At 44.6% G+C, this 22,141-nt stretch overlaps 2 protein-coding genes across 12 annotated transcripts in view; one reads left to right on the forward strand and one right to left on the reverse strand.

Moving 5' to 3' along the window:
* The first annotated feature begins 3,867 nt into the window (after positions 1–3,867).
* Positions 3,868–22,141, forward strand: part of LOC112068376 (uncharacterized) — a 34,178-nt gene continuing 15,904 nt past the window's right edge. Inside the window, exons 1-9 of one of the 11 annotated variants that reach the window (XR_011475141.1) lie at positions 3,868–4,950; positions 5,511–5,591; positions 6,681–6,728; positions 7,075–7,186; positions 7,336–7,417; positions 7,596–7,665; positions 9,823–9,938; positions 10,769–11,309; positions 12,050–14,839. The gene's annotated coding sequence lies outside the window, so the exon portion shown is untranslated. The other 10 variants (XR_011475144.1, XR_011475143.1, XR_011475146.1 and 7 more) reach the window with 10 other exon arrangements.
* On the reverse strand, positions 18,611–22,098 carry LOC112068375 (uncharacterized). The gene is made up of 14 exons (XM_024135517.2): positions 21,635–22,098; positions 21,231–21,370; positions 21,053–21,124; positions 20,892–20,975; positions 20,627–20,773; positions 20,459–20,539; positions 20,190–20,339; positions 20,023–20,072; positions 19,832–19,901; positions 19,653–19,739; positions 19,461–19,559; positions 19,258–19,338; positions 19,055–19,159; positions 18,611–18,869 (listed from the first exon to the last, which is right to left on the reverse strand). The coding sequence occupies exons 1-14, from the start codon at positions 21,792–21,794 to the stop codon at positions 18,738–18,740; spliced, it is 1,458 nt and encodes a 485-aa protein (XP_023991285.1). The 5' UTR covers positions 21,795–22,098; the 3' UTR covers positions 18,611–18,737.

Genomic DNA, 22,141 nt, shown 5'->3' on the forward strand with positions numbered 1-22,141 from the left:
ATGCAGCCCGGCTCGTCAACATTGACCCTGACCAGAGGGAGTCCGCGTCGTCCACTATGACCCTGACCAGAGGGAAACCGGTCGTCACTATACCTGACCAGAGGAGACCGGTCGTCACTATACCTGACCAGAGGAGACCGGTCGTCACATAGACCTGACCAGAAGGAGACCGGTCGTCACTATACCTGACCAGAGGGAGCCGGTCGTCACATGACCTGACCAGAGGGAGCCGGTCTCTGCTCAATCATGACCTGACCAGAGGGAGCCGGTCGTTCAACTATGACCTGACCAGAGGGAGCCGCGTCGTCAACACATGACCTGACCAGAGGCGAGCCGGTCGTCACTATGACCTGACCAGAGGGAAGCCGGTTCCGTACAACCATGACCTGACCAGAGGGAGCCGGTCAGTCAACATGACCTGACCAGCAGGAAGGACCGGTCGTCAACATACCTGAACCAGAGGAGCCCGCGTCGTCACCATAACCTGACCAGAGGGAGCCGGTCGTCAACATAACCTGACCAGAGGGAGCCGCGTCGTCAACATGACCTGGCCAGAGGGAGCCGGTCGTCAACATGACCTGCACAGAGGGAGCCGGTCGTCAACATGACCTGCCAGAGGGAGCCGGTCGTCACATGACCTGGCCAGAGGGAGCCGGTCCTGTCAACACTGACCTCCGACCAGAGGAGCCGCGTCTGTCACAATGCAACCTGACCAGAGGGAGACCGAGTCGGTCCAACACTATGATCCTGGACCAGAGGAGAGCCGGTCCGTCACACAGTTGACCTGGCCAGCAGAGGAGTCCCGTCACGTCAACCATTACCTGCGCCATCCCAGAGGGAGCCGGTCGTCACAATAACCTGACCAGAGTGAGCCGGTCGTCACAATAACCTGACCAGAGGGAGCCGGTCATCACTATAACCTGACCAGAGGGAGCCGGTCGTCAACATGACCTGGCCAGAGGGAGCCGGACGTCAACATGACCTGGCTAGAGGGAGCCGGTCGTCAACATGACCTGGCTAGAAGGAGCCCCCCTCCGCTGCTGGACTTCGTAAATTCTGCCGTTCTGCTCCTGAAGTTTTCAGTAATAAACTAATAGACTACAGATAGATAGACTAATAGACTACACCAGCAGTCGGCAACCTTTTCCATTTGGAGTGCCAATTTATCTGACCATTTCTACCAATCTGTGTGCCAGTTATGATTTTCATATGCACATTTTGGTGCAACAGTTTAATTTAATTTATAATAGTATCTCAAAATTATTGTCTGTGATTAATCTACATTCTATCTAAATCTAAATGAAAATTATACAAATCTACAAGTAACTTTTAATGCCATTGCCAACTATGTAAAAAAATAGCCTACAAAAAGCCAACAAATAAAAACATTGCATTCTGCAGGTAGAAAATATCCTTGTAAAAATTAATATCCTAAAAATCACATTGGCTGCACATGGCCTGTCTACAACAAGCTTGAAACATTGTATAAACTATCAACTGGGTCAGAGAAACTCGGATAGCAAGCTTGCAACATTGTATAAAATACTCTAGGTCCTCAGTTTCCTGCTCCAGTGAGTTCTGGACAGACAAAGCTGTAGGCTATTTGTGCAAAGGATAAGAAGTAATCAGGTATTTTATGARATTTCCACTGGATCAGAGCATTACATTTTTCCCCTTTATGCTGAGTGGTTATCGAAAAGGCGAGAGCTGGAAATACTTTACGAAAATACTTTGAGGAACTATTGTCATTAGCAATTGATTTTGATTAGACTTTGTTTACTTGCTGTTTGGAGGTAAAGAAAAAATTACTGTGAGAAGCTCCACAACTCATTAGTGGTGCAGCGTTAAGACAATCAGAAATACTATCAGACATACCCAAATGGGCACATTTATAGGCCTACATTTGTGTGCAGGCCAGGTAGACTAGTCCTACTTCTATATGCGTAATCAGGTGTGCGTCCTTACTCAACATTGACAGGAGTGTTTCAAACAAAAGACAATGAATAAATTGACAAAACTGACGCTTCTTGTAGGGTCAGGTCTGGGTGGTCTGCCAGGGGTCGTTTCATTTAGTATCCGTGTGGGTAGGCTGGGGAATTCGTTTATTTCCCCATAGTATGTTGTATCAATCTATTGATTGACTGACTGAAAGGGAGTGTAACTTTGATTATAATTACACTTCCCTGAAAGAGGGAAACGAGGTAAACCTGTTTGTCCCCGCCCTTTCCTGGGTCGCTGAAGAGCGGTATTAAATTTAAGGAATAAATCCAAGCCTCACTCTCATCACCTGTGGAAAGCGGGGCTTCCAGCGAGGCGTGGATTTGATAGTAGGTTATACCTAGTTTCCCTCCTTCAGCGAACAGTAGTTATAGTCATAATATGTGGATTTAGGACAATGTCTCTTAAAAATATGGTGGTATCATCACCCAGTTGACATAGTTTAAATTCATTGCCAAGTGCTGAAACACCTTGAAAATTCCCTTTCTCGATATGAAGAGCCATAATTTGAGTAACCAATAAAAATACAAATGGACTAATTGGGCAGCCCTGCCTAATGCCACGGCCAATATCAAATCTTTGGTATGTCCCATGAGCTAACTTTACAGAGCTAGAACAACCACTATATAAAGTTTGGACTGCTTTCAAAAAAAAGTCACCAAACCCCAGAAAACGTATTGCTTTGAACATAAACTCATGTTCTACAGTGTCAAAAGATTTATAAAAATCAACACACATAAGAAAACTATCATCAAGGATGAGGTCATTATAGTCAATCATATCTAAGATCAACCGGATGTTATTACTAATGTGTCGACCATGCATAAAACCAGATTGTTCTTCATCAATTATATGATGCAAGCCTTGTTTCAACCTCTTAGCAAATACAAGGGCAAATAATTTCCCACCATTATTCAACAGGCTAATGGGTCCCCAGTTGTCTATATAAAGAGTATCCTTATTAGGTTTGGGAATCAAAGTAATTACACCTTGCTTTAAGGAAGCCGGTAACTCCCCTTTTTCTATTGATTCTTGAAACATAGCAAGAATGAAAGGAATCAATTTATCATTGAATGCTTTATAAAACTCGCTTATTAAACCATCATTTCCNCATAGCAAGAATGAAAGGAATCAATTTATCATTGAATGCTTTATAAAACTCGCTTATTAAACCATCATTTCCAGGGGACCTATTGTCCTTAAGGCTTTTAATAGTTTTATCTCAATTTCAGATAACTCATCATCACAAAAATCCCTGAAATCATTATCTATCTTCTTAGCAACATTTGCTACATTGTCTAAGAAAAGATCCATATTGGAAGTTGGCTGGGCTGATGTATACAGATTCTGATAAAACTGGGCAACATGCTGAGAGATTTCTTTTGGATTTTCATTGGGAGTATTATTAATCATTAATTGACATATGGAAGTCTTTTCGCCTGCCTTTTTTTCTAAATTAAATAAATATTTTGTATTTCTCTCTCCCTCTTCCATCCATTTTCATCTTGATCTTACAAACGCTCCCCGGGCCTTTTCCTCGTAGATACAGTCTAATTGCATTTGCAATGATGATAGCTCCAGTAATTCCTGATTAGTTAGTTCCCTTTTTTTAGTTTAATCCATTATTCCCTTTATGATGTCATATTCTTTCTCTCTCTTGGCACAAACAATTTCTTTCCCCATTGAAATAGCCAAAAGCCTTAATGAAATTTCATTAGCTCCCAGTAACTTCCAAACGTATTCATAACACAGGCACAATTCCTGTATTTATCATTAATTCCTGCTACTTCCTTCTTAAATACTTAATTCTCTAGTAAGGTCTTGTTCATTTTCAAGTAACCTTTACTAACTTTTTTTGGTTGACAAACCATGCATATTTATCTTTATTGAGATCCTGTTGTGGTCTGTTAAAATCAATGGTTCAATCGAGACTGTATCAACCTTGTCAGCCATATCTGCAGATATCAGCCAGAAATCAATATGGGATTGTATCGATAAATCTTTGGTACTCCATGTAAACATAATCTTATCTGGGTTCTTATGTCTCCAAATATCTAGAACACCTAACCTTAGACATATATTCCTTATCTCACAAACAGAATTGCTATCCTTAGGAGGCCATCGATCTAGATTATCATGTAATACTGTATTAAAATCTCCACCCCATATTACTTTGGCCAATTGAAATTTAGACATAATTTTACTTATTTTCCTCTCAATGTCTCTAAATAAAATACAGTTACTTGACTTGTTATTGGAAGCTTAAGTATTTACAACAATGAATTGAACATGGTTGACATCTACCAATAGTATAATCCATCTCCCTGTATTATCTGCTTCATGACTCAATATATGAGCCTTAAAGTTGCCTTTTAAAATAGGGACACCTGCTGACCGATTAGTACCAAATGAAAACCAAATATCATTCATATCATCACCATTGACACTTCCAAAACGCAGTATTGTGGAACAGGCATGAGTTTCTGAATGAAATAAGTCGGCACTCCTTACAATACAAAAATAAAGATTTAATTTTCAAAAAATTACAGATTCCCTTGCATTAATAGAAAAAACAGAAATGGACATTTACTATCACAGTGACTATATGAAGAAATATAAACTGTAACGTTCACATGAATCGGTTCTCATAAAAAAAAAGTCTTACTAGTTGCAAATAAAAAACATACCTTTGCACCACGCAAGTGGTTGATCTAAATGATATTATATTTATACAATTGCAAATAACATTGTACCATAGATTGGTTAAAAACGAATAGCCATCAAGCTAACAGTCCTGCACAACTCACTTGACAAGTCCAGCAGTCAACAAACTAGGCGTCAGCGTGAATTTCCCTTCCATTAACAAAAGCCTTAGCTCCCGCAAAGTATGCACTTTTCCCCTTCCTTCCTTGCTCTCTGAATTATCGGCCACAGACGATTCAGAGAGCTTTTGTCAAATGCTGTCAGATCCTTGAACCTCAGGTTGTTCTTCTTTAAATATTCATTTTTCTTTGCCACTTTTCCATGTCATATCACTCGCTGTCCGGGAGATGAATCTCATGACATAGTCGTGGTGCTGGCTGTTTTCCCCATCTCTCAGCCTACCAGGCGGTGCACTACATCCAAGAACCTGCAAACATTTCGCTCCTCCTCCGGGACTATTGCCCTGCAAATGTCTTCACTCTTGCTTGATGTTCTCGTCAGATTTTCTGCTTTTCATAACTTCAAGACCCCATCTCCGACTATACCGGTCATTCTCGTTTACCTTTGACTCCATTTCAGTGAGTTTATTATTCTGCTTTGCAACCTGAATGTTCAATGTTGCCTTCTGCTGCTTCAGAGTTTTTACTTCCTCAGCACTGAAATCAATCGATTTCTTCAGGTTAACGATACTGATTGTGTTCTTTTACACCAAATTCATGATGTCATCTGCGCTCTCTTTGATTTTAGCCGTGAGGATGCGATCGATGTTGTTCTTCCTGTAGCTGGCTCATTGATGGTTCACTTCTCAGCTTCTTTGGAAGTTGCTCCTTGGTTGGGGTATTCGGGTATGAATCGCATTCACTCCCCTTTTTTACACCGCAAGCATATGAGTGAGTTTCAACAATGCCTCTTTTCTCCTTCAACATCCATTATCTCAGCAACAGTTTGGTCATGTCCTGATTACATGCTACTAGCTATGAAYACGTTAGCAGGCTAATTTAACTACACACGCTGACACTTTTCGATTGCTAGCTTGTTCGTTGGAAATAGTCCAAAAAATATGTCAATGGTTTGATTAATTACAAAATGATTCATTATATGGTTAGATATAATTTTTTGTGAAAAAAACAACAAATTGCAACTGCAGTCTAAAACTATAAACTTTGTGAGAAAACACCAAAATTGTTCCTCAGCTAGAAATGTTACACCTTCTCATGTCGCAATCTTGACCATGTCACTGATTTTATGGCGCTCTCCTGCGCATCATTTACCTCACAAAATCCCGCAAACGTGAAAGCGCCAGAAATAAACATCGCGAGATTGTACATATGTGTGAGTCAGAGATTTGAAAGCAGACGCTTTCATCCAAAACGATGTACAGTGATCCGTACATACATTTTACGTTTGGGTGGCCCAGGGAAATTAGACTTTTTAGAGCTTTTCGAAGCAATTTTTGTATCTCTTTCTTTGTAATACTGTATGTATTCAATCATTTCGAATTGATCACTTCCCACTGGGRACATACATCAATTCAATGTTTATTCCACGTTGGTTCAACGTAATTTAATTGAAATTACATGGATATTGTGTCACATTGAATTTTATAATCTGCAGTCAATTTAATTATGTTTTCATGTGCCATGATTCTGACATTTCACATATGATCCTCATAGGATTAGGCTGCATAATTATAGTGGTGCAGTAAATGTAATCTCAATTCAATACGATGTGCATATACTGTACATATAGCCAATATAGCTATTAAACCCATGTTCAGTGACTGTAATCTGTGACGCAAGTGGACTAATATGTTTGTGACGTTCCATGGAACCCACGGTATTGTTTAAAACTAAATTCTGATTGGTTTGCGGGTCATTCTACAGTGTAAATTATAAATGAAAACGTGCTTTTATATCAGTGTTACAGATTCACAATACCGAGCGTGTCTCAACCCGTACGGCGTTTTTATCTGCCTAAAGGTATCTTCACGCACGACTGGATAGGCCTTTTGGATACGCTTGTCCAAGGTAAGGATATGCTTCAAGCTATAGCCTACTTTTAATGTTTTAGTTCCGAACAGTAGTTCCGTTCCAGTTCAAGTGATTAATCGTAAAAGTTTGTTGTTTTGACTGAGCAGTCCAACAGCCAATAACATGCATAGATTATGCATTTGGCATTGCACAAGTCAGTGTCTAGGTCAGAATATAAAGTTGCTACTTCTGTCAACTCAAGTTACTCAAGTCAAGTGATTAATCGTAAAATTTAGTTGTTTTGACTGTCAAAACAAATAACTTTGATGGAATATTCCAAATTATAATGGCAATTATGCATCACAAATTCACAATATTACTTGTATTTCAATGATTCATCCAGGCCCAAGACATAAAGTCGCCTGAAAGCTGTGTAGCAATCATTCCATTGCTGACCCATAGGATGGTAATCACGTACATGATTGGCTTAATCTAGAATCATGGATACCTTTCATGTGAGAAAACACACCACATTTTTTTTCTTTTCTTTTTTACATATCTCAGAAGGAAGATACCTCAATATCTGGAAGCACTGTCTCATGTACAATTGTTAATGCTATCTCTGAAATGTCTAACAACATGTTGACTTGATTGTTTCATCAAGACCTTCTCATCACAAGTTGGAACTAGTGGTCAACATTGGGACAATGCAGCCATAAATAACATGGACCAATATTTTCATGGAGGTAAGCACTACACTTCTGATGGGTTTAAAGATTGTATTACATTATCTAAAAGTGAGAAAGTAAACCCCAGCTGTTATTCTTTTCACAGGGAAGGACAATCCCCATTATGACATGAACGTTTCATTGCTGAACAACCATAGATATTTTTCCTCTAATTTGGCTCCCGTTCCTCCAACAGTGAGCAAGACRTGCCAGCAGAGCTCACTGGAGCAGGGAGACATCCCGTCATCCTTTTGGCGKCTGACAAAGTACACTTTTTTTCTTCTAAATAACACTATAGTAACATCTTCTGCACAAAGTTACATTCCTAATAAGATTGGTGTTACATGAGAAAGAATCCTAAAGATGGTCCAATGGGCATGGTCTGAAGCCTCTCGTCATCTCAGTATGTTGAACCGCCTGATTTCTTGCAGGCTTGAGATTCAGATCCTGCTGAACGATGTTAAGCATTCGATTAAKCACATGCAGGGGACGCTGAACACCATGCAGGGGCAGTGTATTGAGTTGCAGACTGCCATGTCTAAGGTAGTGTCAGATGAGTCTCAGATACAGAAGAATAAGTCTATGATGGTATGGTGATAATGATTGAGATGGTGATTATAATAATGATGACTAGCGTAACCCCACCCTACAGGCGGTAAATCATTGGATCTGATTAATTCAATTCAATGCAATTCAATCTTTGAGGACTGCAACCATAGAAATACAATTTATTTACACTAATAATAAGCTATTGTCAACTTCCCGTCTATGCTTATCTTGCTCGTTGCTCACTGTCAATTGCTGACTGTTACCCTATTTGTGCAACTATTATTGATTTCTCACAGAAAAATAATTTGGTTGCAAATGTACCTGCAGCCATGTAAATAATTGTTAGGCTACTTATTTTGAATCCACCGGTGGCAACTTGTGTGACCATAAAAGTCTGTGTGCGARTGGGCACAGTAAAATWATTTGGTTACTGACCWGCCCTACATRATAGAAGGCCCTTCAAGTCYGAACTAGGAAATTCTGGCATTTCTGACTCGCTAACTCGTTATGYAATGATGATTTCAGGTTTCCCACTTGTGAAGTATCAGAATCAACCKGTAGGAAGCTCTACGCTAATTTCTTACATTCTTTTTAACTGAGGTTCCAAGTTTCCGATGGCATGTGAATGCGTCAATAATTGCCATGGTAATTTTGAATGTTCAGTCAGTGAGCATTATGGGTAATTTCCCTACATACTTACATCAAATGCTGTAGTAACAGTGCCATTCCAAACACAATAGATGTGAAATTAAACAAAGATACAAAATATTGCTAAAGTGAAGAAAATCAGCTCAAAATTGTAGGAGGAAAAGCCCCTGCAGCAGGGAGGCTTACAGTATTATAATATATTGTAGATAACATTAATATAATTTGTGTATTTACAGTATCAGTACACATACAAATGAAAGTCTTTGCTAGGGACTATACTATCACTGAGTGAACAAAACATTAAGAACACCTTCCTATTGAGTTGCCCCCCCCTTGGTGGTGGACCATTCTTGATACGGGAAACAAACGCATGCAGTTCTTGACACAAACCGGTGCTTCTGGCACCTACTACATACTCTGTTTCAAAGGACTTAAATCTTTGTTCTTGCCCATTCACCCTCTGAATGAACACATACACAATCCATGTCTCATTGTCTAAAAATCAATCTTTAACCTGTCTCCTCCCCTTCATCTACCAGAGAGATTTAACATTAACATCAATAAGGGATTATAGCTTTCCTGATTAGTGAAGCGAATTGCAAAAATCTTTGAAGTTGGACTTTTATCTCCCTCAAACAATCTTTAAAATTGCTATCCGAGCAGTCTAACCGATCGCATGCAGCTGTCACATATGCCATCTATTAAACACCCACGGTTTCCATTTATACCTCTCACGCCCCCATATGCTTTATTTATTTACTTTTTCTTGCCTACTTTTGCACACCAGTTATCTCTTCTTGCACAATGATCATCTGATGATGTTAGCAACTCCCAGTGTTATCTGCTCAGGAATGTGGTAAATATTCGCATTTATTGGCACTACTCATGCCTTTTGCAACATGCTATATACGAATTCTCTTTTTTTTCCTACATGTTTATTGACTTGTTTATGTTTACTCATGTAGTAACTTCTGTGTTGTCCTGTTCACACTGCTATGCTTATCTTGGCCAGTCGCAGGTTGCAAATGAGAACTTGTTCTATCATAGCCTACCTGTTAAATATAAAGTGAAACACTAACAAAAAATAAACAATAAATTCAGTCCTATGTCAGGAAAGAGAAGGTGTTCTTAATGTTTAATACACTCAGTGTATGTGTCAATGATGTTATAGATTCCAAGTGGTTGTTTTTTAGGGAATGACTATATGCTCTATATTATACCTGCAGATCATCACAGCAGCCAAAGTTGCTGTGAGAGGGAGGAGATCCTCCGAGCATCAGGCCTCATCCCGTCACAGAGGGAGGGTATCCTCCAAACAGCCAGTGTCCCTGCACAGAGGAGGGTATCCTCCAAACAGCCAGTGTCTTGCACAGGGAGGGGACCTCCAACAGCCAGTGTCCCTGTACAGAGGGAGGATATTCTCTCAGCAGCTAGCATCACTGCACGCACAGAGGGAGGAGATCCTCGAGCATCAGGCCTCATCCGTCACGAGGGGAGGGATTCTCTCTGCAGCTAGCATCACTGCGCGAGGAGGAGAGATCTCCGAGCACATCTCATCCCGTCACAGAGGGAGGGATTCTCTCAGCATCTTCTATCACTGCGCAGAAGAAGAAGATCCTCAGAGCATCAGCCTCATCCCTGCACAAAAGGAGTTGATCCTCCTGATGGCCAGTGTCACTGCGAGAGGAAGGGAATCGTCCCAATGGCCAGCGTCCCTGCGCACAGGGAGGGATTGTCCCAAAGGAGTGTCCTGCTGAGAGGGAGGAGATCTCCAAGCATCAGGCCTCACCCCTACACAGAGGGAGGGGATCCTCCAAACAGCCATGTCCCTGCACAGAGGGAGGGGATTCTCCAGCAGCTAGCATCACTGCAGCAGAGGGAGGGATCCTCCGAGCATCAGGCTCATCCTGAAAGAGGGAGGGGATCCTCTGAGCATCTGGCATCACTGCGCAGAGGGAGGAGATCCTCCGAGCATCAGGCTCATCCTGAAGAGAGGAGAGATCCTCCAAGACACAGGCCTCATCCGCATGAGGAGAGGGAGGGGATCCTTTGAGCAGCTACTACCTCATCCCGTAACATAGAGAGGAGAGGATACTCTGAGCATTAGGCCTCATCCCGTACAACAGAGGGATGGGGATCGCCCAAACAGCCAGTGTCCCTGCACAGAGGGAGGGGGTTCTCCCAGCAGCTAGCATCACTGCGCAGAGGGAGGGGATCCTCCAAACAGCCAGTGTCCCTGCACAGAGGGAGGGGATTCTCTCAGCAGCTAGCATCACTGCGCAGAGGGAGGAGATCCTCCGAGCATCAGGCCTCATCCCTGAAGAGAGGGAGGACATCCTCCTCACAGCCAGTGACCCTGCACAGAGGGAGGGGATTCTTCCAGCAGCTACTGTCACTGTGCGAAAGGAGAAGATCCTCCGAGCATCAGGCCTCATCCCTACACAGAGGGAGTTGATCCTCCTGATGGACAGTGTCACTGCGCAGAGGGAGGGAATCTTCCCAACGGCCAGCGTCTCTGCTGACAGGGAGTGGATCGTCCCAAAGGCTAGTGTCCCTGCAGAGAGGGAGGAGATCCTCCTCACAGCCAGTGTCCCTGTGAAGAATGGAAACAATCATCCACAACCACCTCCCATCATCCCCATGGTGGCATCACTGTGGAAATGGGATGGTGGAGCGTGTACTCCACCTGTGGATTTCTATTCCAAGAGAAGAGGTCACTTAAACTTACCTAATTAGTAAAGAKATTACCATTGTGATAGCGTGAGAATAAGCTGTGATAGGTTAAATGTATGGCTCATGTGAGTGTATAGCTGTAATACTTTCAMGTATTTTCTACAWAAAACAGGTTTAGCTCCATTTTACTTTGKCATTTTAGTCATTTAGCAGACGCTCTTATCCTCTTATACAGTAGTGAGTGTATACATTTTCATACTCCGATGAATCTCTCCAGAATTTCGCATGGATTTTTWWWATATTAGCTGATAAATATGCTAGATTTTGCAGCGACAATTATGACATTTTGCATAGCAATATGCAATTGTTTTGTCCAATTTWTTGCAAAAACGCGCTGACAAGGGAAAAAACTGTGTTGACGTGTGGCTTGATTGAACCATATTATSCAGTAAATGTGCGGMGATTGGTTGAAATTGCYAGCCCTCTTTTTGTACTGTGGTAATGGGTCAGTTCTATGCGATAATATTGTGATGATGTGACTATTTTATGCAGAAATAGTTTGGTGATTGGTCAAATTTGCAAGCCCTCACATAATATGCAGGGAATTGTTGATTTTGCAACCAATGCGATGGCAGAGTCCTGGAGTAACCTCTGTGACTGCGTGTAGGTTAAGATTGGGTTGTAACAGAGTATCAGAGCGAGACGTTCCTACCTGTCAGCTAGTAATTGTTCTGTGTGGTGACATGAGCAGAGTGGCCTGACTTTTCTCACTTATTACAGATGTCCGACTTAGATATGTTGAGCATCCTGCTATGATGTCCATCACCAAGCCGGAACACTCCGAGGCCAACCCTCAGTGCCAGACTGGCAGCCGGCCGGTGGCTGAGCCCAAGACCCCTGCTGTTCACAATAACAGTGGAGGCTGGCTCAGCTGGGTCTTTGGGACTGGAAAAGTTAATAATAAGGAGGTTCATCTACCTGAGGACAAAGACAGATCTGTAAGGAACTGGTTATTAACTGTCTATTCCATAGACAGAACAAAATATATTTAGATGCATTTTGAATTCCTAAATGTCAATATTTTATTTTCTGTGTCACGTGTTTATGCCCATTTATGTACATCCTGTGTATGTTACCCTTCCAATGAGCTTATCATATAAACTACAACGCGAAAAGTACGGTTTACTTCACTTTTAATCATGTTAGCACAGGTAACAGCCGTTTAGTCTTTAGTTTATCATTCTTACTCTTCCCAAATCACTTAAACTATATTTCTTTATTTCCCATGGGCTTCACCAGAGTACCGCCTAGTGGCTGGAATACAACTGTATTAAGCCCCTTACAACACCCCCCTGCAAAAACGAAATGTTGTCCCAGTTGCAACTGATATGCTATTTTTAGTTTTTTTTAAAACAGCGGGACACCACCCTCACCTTCGATAACGTGCTGGCTACCCACAGATGTCCAGAGCGGAGTCTGTCGGTTCCATCTCCCAGCACCAGCGCTCCGATGCCCATGGAGCTGGGAGGTGCTGCGCTCAGGGAGACCGGAGGAGGTTCCTTCACGTGCATCATCTGTGGCCGCAGAGGTCACACTGCCGGTCGGTGCCGGGTTGGGTCCTCTGGGGGTCGAGGCAGCAGGCAGGGCACTCTGGCGTCACCCCAGGTGAGCCGGCACCATTCTCACCCAGAGCCCTCTGTTGAGTTTTCCCCGCATTCCCAGCATAAAGCGCTCGTCGATTCAGGCGCGACTGGGAATTTTATAGACAGATKATTTGCCCATAGTTTAGGGATCCCCATTGTTCCAGTGGCTATGCCCTTCCCAGTTCACGCCTTAGACAGTCGACCATTAGGGTCAGGGTTGATTAGGGAGGCCARCGTTRCCGCTCAGTCTCTTCCTCATTGACTCTCCTGCGTTTCCCGTGGTGCTAGGCCTACCCTGGTTAGCCTGTCATGACRCCACTGTTTCATGGCAATGGAGGGCTCTCACGGGGTGGTCGCGAGAGTGCTCGGGGAGGTGTCTAGGGGTTTCCATTGGTGCTACTACGGTGGAAAGTCCAGACCAGGTCTCCACCGTGCTCATTCCCCCCGAATATTCCGATTTGGCTCTCGCAATTACTACCCCATCGTCGGGGGGATTGTGCGATAAATCTCCTGGTAGACGCTGCACTTCCCAGAAGTCACGTGTATCCCGTCACAGGCGGAGACGGCAGCTATGGAAACATTTTTCTCTGAATATCTGCGTCAGGGGTACATTCGGTCCTCCACTTCACCCGCCTCCTCAAGTTTCTTTTTTGTGAAGAAGAAGGTGGGAGGTCTGCGCCCGTGTATTGACTATCAAGCCCTAAACCAGATCACTGTGAAGTACAGTTACCCGCTACCTCTCATAGCCACAGCGATGGAGTCAATGCACGGGGCGTGCTTCTTCACAAAACTGGATCTCAGGAGTGAGTATAACCTGGTGCGTATCCGAGAGGGAGATGAGTGGAAGACGGCGTTCAGTACAACCTCAGGGCATTATGAGTACCTCGTCATGCCGTACGGGTTGATGAGTGCTCCATCAGTCTTCCAAGCCTTTGTAGACAAGATTTTCAGGGACCTGCARGGGCAGGTGAAGTGGTGTATATTGATGACATTCTGATATACTCCGCTGCACGCGCCGAGCATGTGTRCCTGGTGCGCAGGCTGCTTGGTCGACTGTTGGTGCATGACCTGTACGTCAAGGCTGAGAAATGCCTGTTCTTCCAGCAGTCTGTCTCTTTCCTAGGGTACCGCATTTCCACCTCAGGGGTGGAGATGGAGAGTGACCGCATTTCAGCCGTGCATAATTGGCCGACTCCCACCACGGTAAAGGAGYTGCAGCGGTTTCTAGGGTTTGCCAATTACTACCGGAGGTTTATCCGGGGTTTTGGTCAGGTAGCGGCTCCCATTACCTCACTGCTGAAGGGGGGCCTGGTACGTCTGCAGTGGTCAGCTGAGGCGGACAGGGCTTTTGGTCACCTAAGGGCTCTGTTTACCTCGGATCCCGTGCTGGCCCATCCGGATCCATTTTTGGCGTTCACAGTGGAGGTGGACCAAGGCTGGGATAGGAGCCGTGCTCTCTCAGCACTCGGGTACGCCACCGAAGCTCCGCCGCTGTGCCTTCTTCTCGAGGAAGCTCAGCCCGGCGGAGCAAAACTATGACGTGGGGGACCGGGAGCTGTTGGCTGTCGTCAAGGCTTTGAAGGCGTGGAGACATTGGTTTGAGGGGGCAAAACACCCTTTTCTCATCTGGACTGACCACCGCAATCTGGAGTACATCCGGACAGCGAGGAGACTGAATCCTCGCCAGGCAAGGTGGGCCATGTTATTCACCCGTTTTGTTTTCACCCTTTCGTACAGACCAGGTTCCCAGAATGTCAAGGCAGACTCACTGTCCTGGCTGTATGACACAGAGGAGCGGCCCATGGATCCCACCCCCATACTCCCGGCCTCCTGCCTGGTGGCGCCGGTAGTATGGGAGCTGGACGCGGACATTGAGCAGGCGTTATGGGCAGGGCCCGCTCCTCTCCAGTGTCCCGCTGGGCATCTGTACGTTCCGTCTGCTGTCCGTGACCGGGTGACCTATTGGGCTCACACGTCACCCTCCTCTGGTCATCCAGGTATCGGTCAGACAGTGTGCTGTTTGATTGGGAAGTACTGGTGGCCCACCTTGGCTAAGGACGTGAGGGTTTATGTTTCCTCCTGCTCGGTGTGCGCCCAGTGTAAGGCTCCTAGGCACCTGCCCAGAGGTAAGTTACAKCCCTTACCCGTTCCACAACGGCCATGGTCTCACCTGTCGATTTTCTCACAGATCTCCCCCTCACAGGGTAACACCACGATCCTGGTCGGTGTGGACCGTTTCTCCAAGTCCTGCCGTCTCCTTCCTCTGCCCGGTCTCCCTACAGCCCTACAGACTGCGGAGGCCTTGTTCACTRACGTCTTCCGGCACTACGGGGTGCCTGAGGATATAGTGTCTGACCGAGGTCCCCAGTTCACGTCGAGGGTCTGGAGAGCGTTCATGGAGCGTCTGGGGGTCTCGATCAGCCTTACCTCAGGTTTTCACCCCGAGAGTAACGGGCAGGTGGAGAGAGTTAACCAGGATGTGGGTAGGTTTCTGCGGTCTTGTTGCCAGGACCGGCTGGGGGAGTGGGTGGCGTTCGTGCCCTGGGCAGAGATGGCCCAGAACTCGCTTCGCCACTCCTCCATTAACCTCTCCCCCTTTCAGTGAGTACTGGGGTATCAGCCGGTTCTGGCTCCTTGGCATCAGAGTCAGACCGAGGCTTCTGCGGTGGACGACTGGTTCCGGCGTCACCGCAGTGACCGCCGGGTCTGGCTCTCGACCCGAAACCTGCCCCTCCGCCTGCCCTGCTGGAAGCTGGGTCCGCGGTTTGTGGGGCCGTTTAAAGTCCTGAGGAGACTGAACGAGGTGTATTACAGGTTACAGCTCCCACCCGATTACCGTATTAACCCCTCAATCCATGTGTGTCTCCTCAGGCCGGTGGTGGCTGGTCCGCTCCAGGAGTCTGAGGTGCGGGAGGTTCCTCTGCCCCCTCTGGACATCGAGGGGCACCCGGCGTACGCCGTTCGCTCCATACTGGATTCGAGGCATCGGGCGAGGGGCCTTCAGTAACTCGTGTAGTGGGAGGGGTACGGTCCGGAGGAGAGATGCTGGGTTCCGGTGGAGGACGTGTTGGACAATTCAATGCTGCGGGAGTTCCACCATCTCCGTCCGGATCGCCCTGCACCTCGCCCTCCGGGTCGTCCCCGAGGCTGGTGTCGGGGCGCTGCTGGAGCCCCGCGTCAAGGGGGGGTACTGTCATGACTACCGCCGAAGTCGGTTCCTCTCCTTGTTCGGGCGGCGTTCGACGTCACCGGTCTTCTAGCAATCGCCGATCCACCTTTCATTTTCCATTTGTTTTGTCTTGTTTTCCCACACACCTGGTTTACATTCCCTTATTACTTGACGTGTAAATAACCCTCTGTTCCCCCCATGTCTGTGTGTGGAATTGTTTGTTGTAAAGTGTATGTGCACTTCAGACTGGTTTGTGACGGGTTATTTCAACCCATACTTTGTTGTTCTGGGTGCCGTTGGTTTTTTCCTCATTAAACTGCTTCTTTTATTACACAGTTTTGCTGTCCTGTGCCTGACTTCCCTGCAGCCTGTTATGCACCTCTTACAAGATCAATATCTTAGGTTTTGTACCATTGATTTTTCCAAGCGCTGGGATGCGCAGAACTTAGAACGCAGAGATAATGAAATGGCCTGGAAATGGCACAGAAAATTTGGGGCGGTCTCTCCATAAAAGTCAAGGGCCACACACCAATACATCGATTTGACAGTCAAACTATTACTTAAATAGCAGTCAACTGTTGTCACTGTTGTTATTCTGTAGAGGGTCGTGATTCGTTTAGGTTAACTAACAAAAAAAGTGGTCTGGTCCCTTTTCCATGATGGAAGCCTCCAGAAATCAACATCCAACATTCCAAAATATAGATATAAGCCTTCAAGTACTCATCTAACCAACTTCTTCAGGGCCAGCCAGGCCCCTGTCGCCCCCCAGGCGCCCTGAAACCCAACCTCCATAAGAAGAAGCCCAAATACGACCTGCCCTTGCCCAGTATCCATACAAGGTCAAGGGGACAACACTGGTTTTTCGTCTTGTAGTTAAACTTGTTTTATACACAGTTTAAAGGGATAGTTCATCCCAATTACAATATTACTTAAGTTGTGTTTACATTTCATTTGAAATCCAATGCATCCAAAGTGTACATTAGTCTTTCCTTGTTCATAACATATTTTTTGGTCCTTTCAGATCACAGCCATGTCAACAGTGGGCGTCAGGCTTGTAAGAGACATGAATTATATGTGAGATTCAGTGAACAAGGCTTGAATGTGAGATTCTATCTCTCTTAACTAATCATTGTACTGAATAGATAATCATGAGCTAACATTGTACCACCTTATTTGCTGTAACACACAGTATTTTTAGGGAAGCAAGGCATTTGTGTAGGATGTGCATTGTAGAGTATGTTCTTTGGATTCTTTATCATGTATTTCTCATTGAAAGAGTCTATTCTAGTCATTCATCTAATCTTGTCATTCGATTTCTATGGTATTTCTCTCCATTAGGACTGGATATTGGCTCCTACGGGTTACTCTGCCTTCTACTGTGATGGAGAATGCCTCTACCCTCTGTGTTCCTCTGCATGAACTCCACCACCCACACTATGATCCAACTAGTGGTCAGTATGCACTACTACACCCTCTCTCACATGAACGCTAACATTACTGGTTTCAGTGGGAAAGATAGTAAATGGTTCAGACATTAAATGGAAAATATAAAAAACTAAGATACCCAAGTTACCGGAGTCTACAATGGCAGACTGTTAATGTAGAGTAGGGATAGTGAGAAGTAACATTCAAGACTGAAGCAATTACCCCCTCTAGTGGTACACTTTATACTGTACCAGGTTACTACACACACTGATAATACAAAACATTGAGGACACCTACTCTTTCCATAACAGACTGACCAAGTGAAAGCTATGACCCCTTATTGATGTCACTTGTTGAATCCACTTCAATCAGTGTAGATTAAGGGGAGTTAAAGAAAGTATTTAAAACCTTGAGAGAATTGAGACATGGATTGTGTGTGTCATTCAGAGGGTGATTCGGCAAGACAATAGATTTAACTGCCTTTGAACGGGGTATGGTAGTAGGTGCCKGGCGCACCGGGTTAAGTGTGTCAAGAACTGCAACACTGCTGTTTTTTTCATGCTCAACAGTTTCCCATGTGTATCAAGAATGGTCCACCACCCAAAGGACGTCCAGCCAAATTGACACAACATGGGCCAGCATCCTTGTGGAACGCTTAGGGCAGCTTGTAGAGTCCATGCCCTGACGAATTGAGTCTGTCTGAGGGAAAAAGGGTGCGCAACTCAATATTAGGAAGACCTTCCTAATGTTTTGTGCACTCAAGTGTATGTAMTCCTACATGTTTTTAAATAGTACAGTATCACAAACCACAGTACAAAACCATATKAAGTGTGGGCCTGTAGTATCTGTAAATCAACTAAACGTTGTTTTTTATTTCCATATGCAGATAATAAAGCATKATTGTTCATGTAATAATCTAATATTAGCATTATACCTCTAGGAAGAGGAAATGGTCAAAATCAAATAGATGAAAAGACGGAAACAATTTTTTTTTTGAACTACAACTTATTTTATTTAATAATGTTAAATTCAGTGCAAAGTAATGTAGTGCATTGGTGTCTAGATCCCTGTTGGGTGGCAAAGTGTCACAATAATCCTGTGGGCAGAGAAAACAAGAGAATACATTAAATTAATGGGTGTTAACTAATCAGGGTTCAACAAAGCACTTCAAGTCCTCAATTCCTTCAAAAGAGAGAGAGAAGGAGAAAGGAGTATGGTCCCTGCAGTAGGACTACATGCTGGCCATGAGGTTCTCCAAGTGGTACTCCAGGAGGCTGGAGAGCTCTGTGACCAGAGACTCTGGGTTAAAGTACCAGGCCAGCTGCTGGCCAAACATGTCATCTAGCAGAGCCATCAGCCCGCCCTGAAGAGAACACCACACAACACATAGAAAATGGCTCTGAGTTACTAGCTTATCAAGTGGAGAGAGACAATTAGAAATACTCCCCCTAAAATGGCATTGGAACCTGGTTAACCATGAATAAGGAAGTAAAAAGGAAGTACACTAAGAATATGGAAGTAAACAGGAAGTAACCTCTTGACTCTTACATTGAGCAGCAGCAGGTATCTGTCAGCCTCTGGCTCCATGTTGGCAGCAGTGGGCAGGAAGGAGTACAGGAGAGCGTACAGACGCTCCACGAACCCACCAGGGTGCTAAAGGAAACAAAGGAGGAGAAAAGAAGAGAAGAGGAATTTAAGTGAAACTGCTAATAGAGAGATATCAAAACATGTACCAGTGAGATGCTACTTACCACCATCAGGGACTTCTGAGCTGTCATCATCCCAAACAGCACCAGCTCAAAGAGGACATCTATCATGTTCACATGATGGATCTAGGACAAGAAAACACGTTTGGAGAAAATAGGAATGATTTCATATAGATCAGCTACTGTGATGTATAAAAGACATGCATGTGGAAGAACTCAGTGAGACTTGAAAGAGTTAATGAACTCACGTTTGCCTTAGCCAGCTCCCTCTCAATGTCATTCCGCTTGGAGGGGTCACTCAGGTAGTCCACAAAGTCGTTATAGGTACGGATGTACTTGGCCTCGTCCTATGACAAAGAAAAGAGCATCTTAGTGAACAGAACACATTTCCCCTCAGGGACGCTCTCTTTCCCTTGAAAGAGAATGAGTTAGTGAGTTACCATGTGGTTGGCCTGAACCAGTGCGCCCAGGAGGACCTTTCCCGCCACAAACAGATGGTTCCTGCTCAGGATGGAACCAAGCAGGGTCTAGGGYAGAGGGAAGAGTTAGGGTGAGGCATCTTCCTCTAGGAGACAGAACAAGAAGTCACAGAGAGAAAAAGAAAAGTGGGTCCACTCACAGTGAAGGCCTGGCGCAGGGAGACGAGCCTCAGGGCGATGTCCTCCACTCTCTTGGTGGTAAGGTAGAGGCTGTGAAAGGGAGGGAATGGAGCATGTCAACCATTAGAGTCAATGGGGGATAACAGCATTATGACCACTATCCTTCAGCATCTGACAAGCCCAGACTACACAGACATTTAGAGGAACTGACTTTAGCAGAGGAACCTCCCTCTCCTCAGGCAGCAGGTCCTCCTCCCAGCCCTACGACAACAAAACAAGCATTCAAAATCAGTGACCAATGCAATGACATAACAAGCAATCGGTCAATGGAAGGATCTTAATGCTCCTAGTCAATAGCATGTGTGTGTAACGTCTGACCTCATAGCAGTTGTGGCCCTCGGGCTCTGGGTCAGTGAACTGCTGAGTGGTGGGCGTAGAGAAGGAGGCAGCCTCCGACCACGCTGAAGAGGAGAGAAGCCCGTCCAGCCCCATGTGGAGAGTGGCGTACACCACTGAGACATCAGTCTGCTGCTCAAAACACACAACACACCTGTTTACCATACACACGTTATTAGAAAACACACCAAATCTAATGCAAAAATGCCCAGTAATGTCTAGTCTATATACATAGGAAATCGTTTATTTACCTGGTAGCAGCCAAGCGTCACGTCCACAGACGTCTCGTGGCGGAGGTGAGACGCATAGTGGGTCACCCTGCCAGCCACACGCTGACAGAGAGAATACATGTTAAGGCCAAATGGAATAAGTGAAGAAAAGCCTAATCTAATACTATTTCAGTAGTATTTACGTCTTACCTGGATCCAAGTGATGGACTGCACTTTGGTGGCACAGTAGGGGATGCCCTCTGGACTAAGCCTGGCTGTCTCCTTGGAGATGGCCCACACCAGTTGAGTCTCCAGGCCTCTCACCCTACTCACGTGGTGCATCCTCACCACCGCCTGCTGTTGAGATAAACAACAAGACAACATCAACAAAACCACTTCAGCAATTGCTGTGACACATTTCCATCAAGATCAAATGACTGACAATGTAGATTAGGAAGGCTACAAAGACACATACCTGGGATCCCCCACGCATGTAGGTGATGATGGGGCTGATGAACTGGAAAGTTCTCCAAGCTTTAACCACCGGACCGGCATTGTTCTGCACATTACAATACATTCATGTTGGACACAGTAAACATTGTAACCGTGATGCGACTGTGTGTGGGGGTCTCTTACCCTGATCACAACAGGCCCACAGTACAGGGGGCTGAACCTAATCGGAATCAACTGCCAATTGCCAGTGGCCTCCTAAAGCAGAAAGCAGACAAGATATTTGTTTCATGTCAAAGAGACACAACTTGAATATCTGGGATATTTTTCAAACATAAAACCCCAAGCTTTCAGAAAATTGTACCTCAAGGATAGTCTGCACATCTGGCACATCCTCAAGGATGATAACAGCATTCTGAACATTAAGGAGGACTGGCAGCTGTGGAACATCTGGCACATCATCCAATGGCACATCCAACTGGACCTCATCCAGGACAGTTGTTTCTAAAATGAGGAACATTGGAATATAAAACAAACAATTGTTAGGACATAAAACGTAGCAAGATTGCTAATACTAGCTAGCTAGGTAGCAAAAGTCGATCGCTTAGCAACAGTTACTAAAGTTAATGTTAGCTAGCAAGCTAGCTAGCTACAACATCTCTAGCACAAGCATTTTTGCCAAGTCTGAATTATAGAAATACACAACATTTCGCAAATTATAATGACATTGTTAAATGTAGTAAAATAAGAGTTTTAAACTCCACATACCCTCTTCGAAGTCGCTGTCCACRTGTCYACAATCACGAACCCTGCAAAACAGAAAAAGACAAGAAAAACAAGCCACAAATGAATTTGAACAACCTGTCGACGCAGTAGGCCGCCGACGTCCACGCACTCTCTCCGCCAGTCTTGAAAAGCACCCAGGCATTTTCCAGTCGATTGTTCTATCTCAGGTCTCAAAAATCAAACAAGTTTGTTGTCAGCAGCAAACTGAATTTGTTGTTTTCGCACAGAAAACGTTCCATAGAACGTCGGTTAGATGTCTCTTGGCAACACACGTTCGAAAATGATTGTTTACAAAATTGACAACTGTGTTGCCATAGAAATGAGTTTGGAATTATATGATTCCCTTTAGAATCCGTTAAAATTGCTTGTCATCATTCTAGTGACGTTGACGTGCTCCTTCGTAGCTCAGTTGATTCTTTTTTATTTTTTTTATTTCAGCTTTATTTATTTAACCAGGTAGGCAAGTTGAGAACAAGTTCTCATTTACAA

This window comes from Salvelinus sp. IW2-2015, unplaced genomic scaffold, assembly GCF_002910315.2.
Source record: "Salvelinus sp. IW2-2015 unplaced genomic scaffold, ASM291031v2 Un_scaffold467, whole genome shotgun sequence".
Classification (NCBI taxonomy): domain Eukaryota; kingdom Metazoa; phylum Chordata; class Actinopteri; order Salmoniformes; family Salmonidae; genus Salvelinus; species Salvelinus sp. IW2-2015.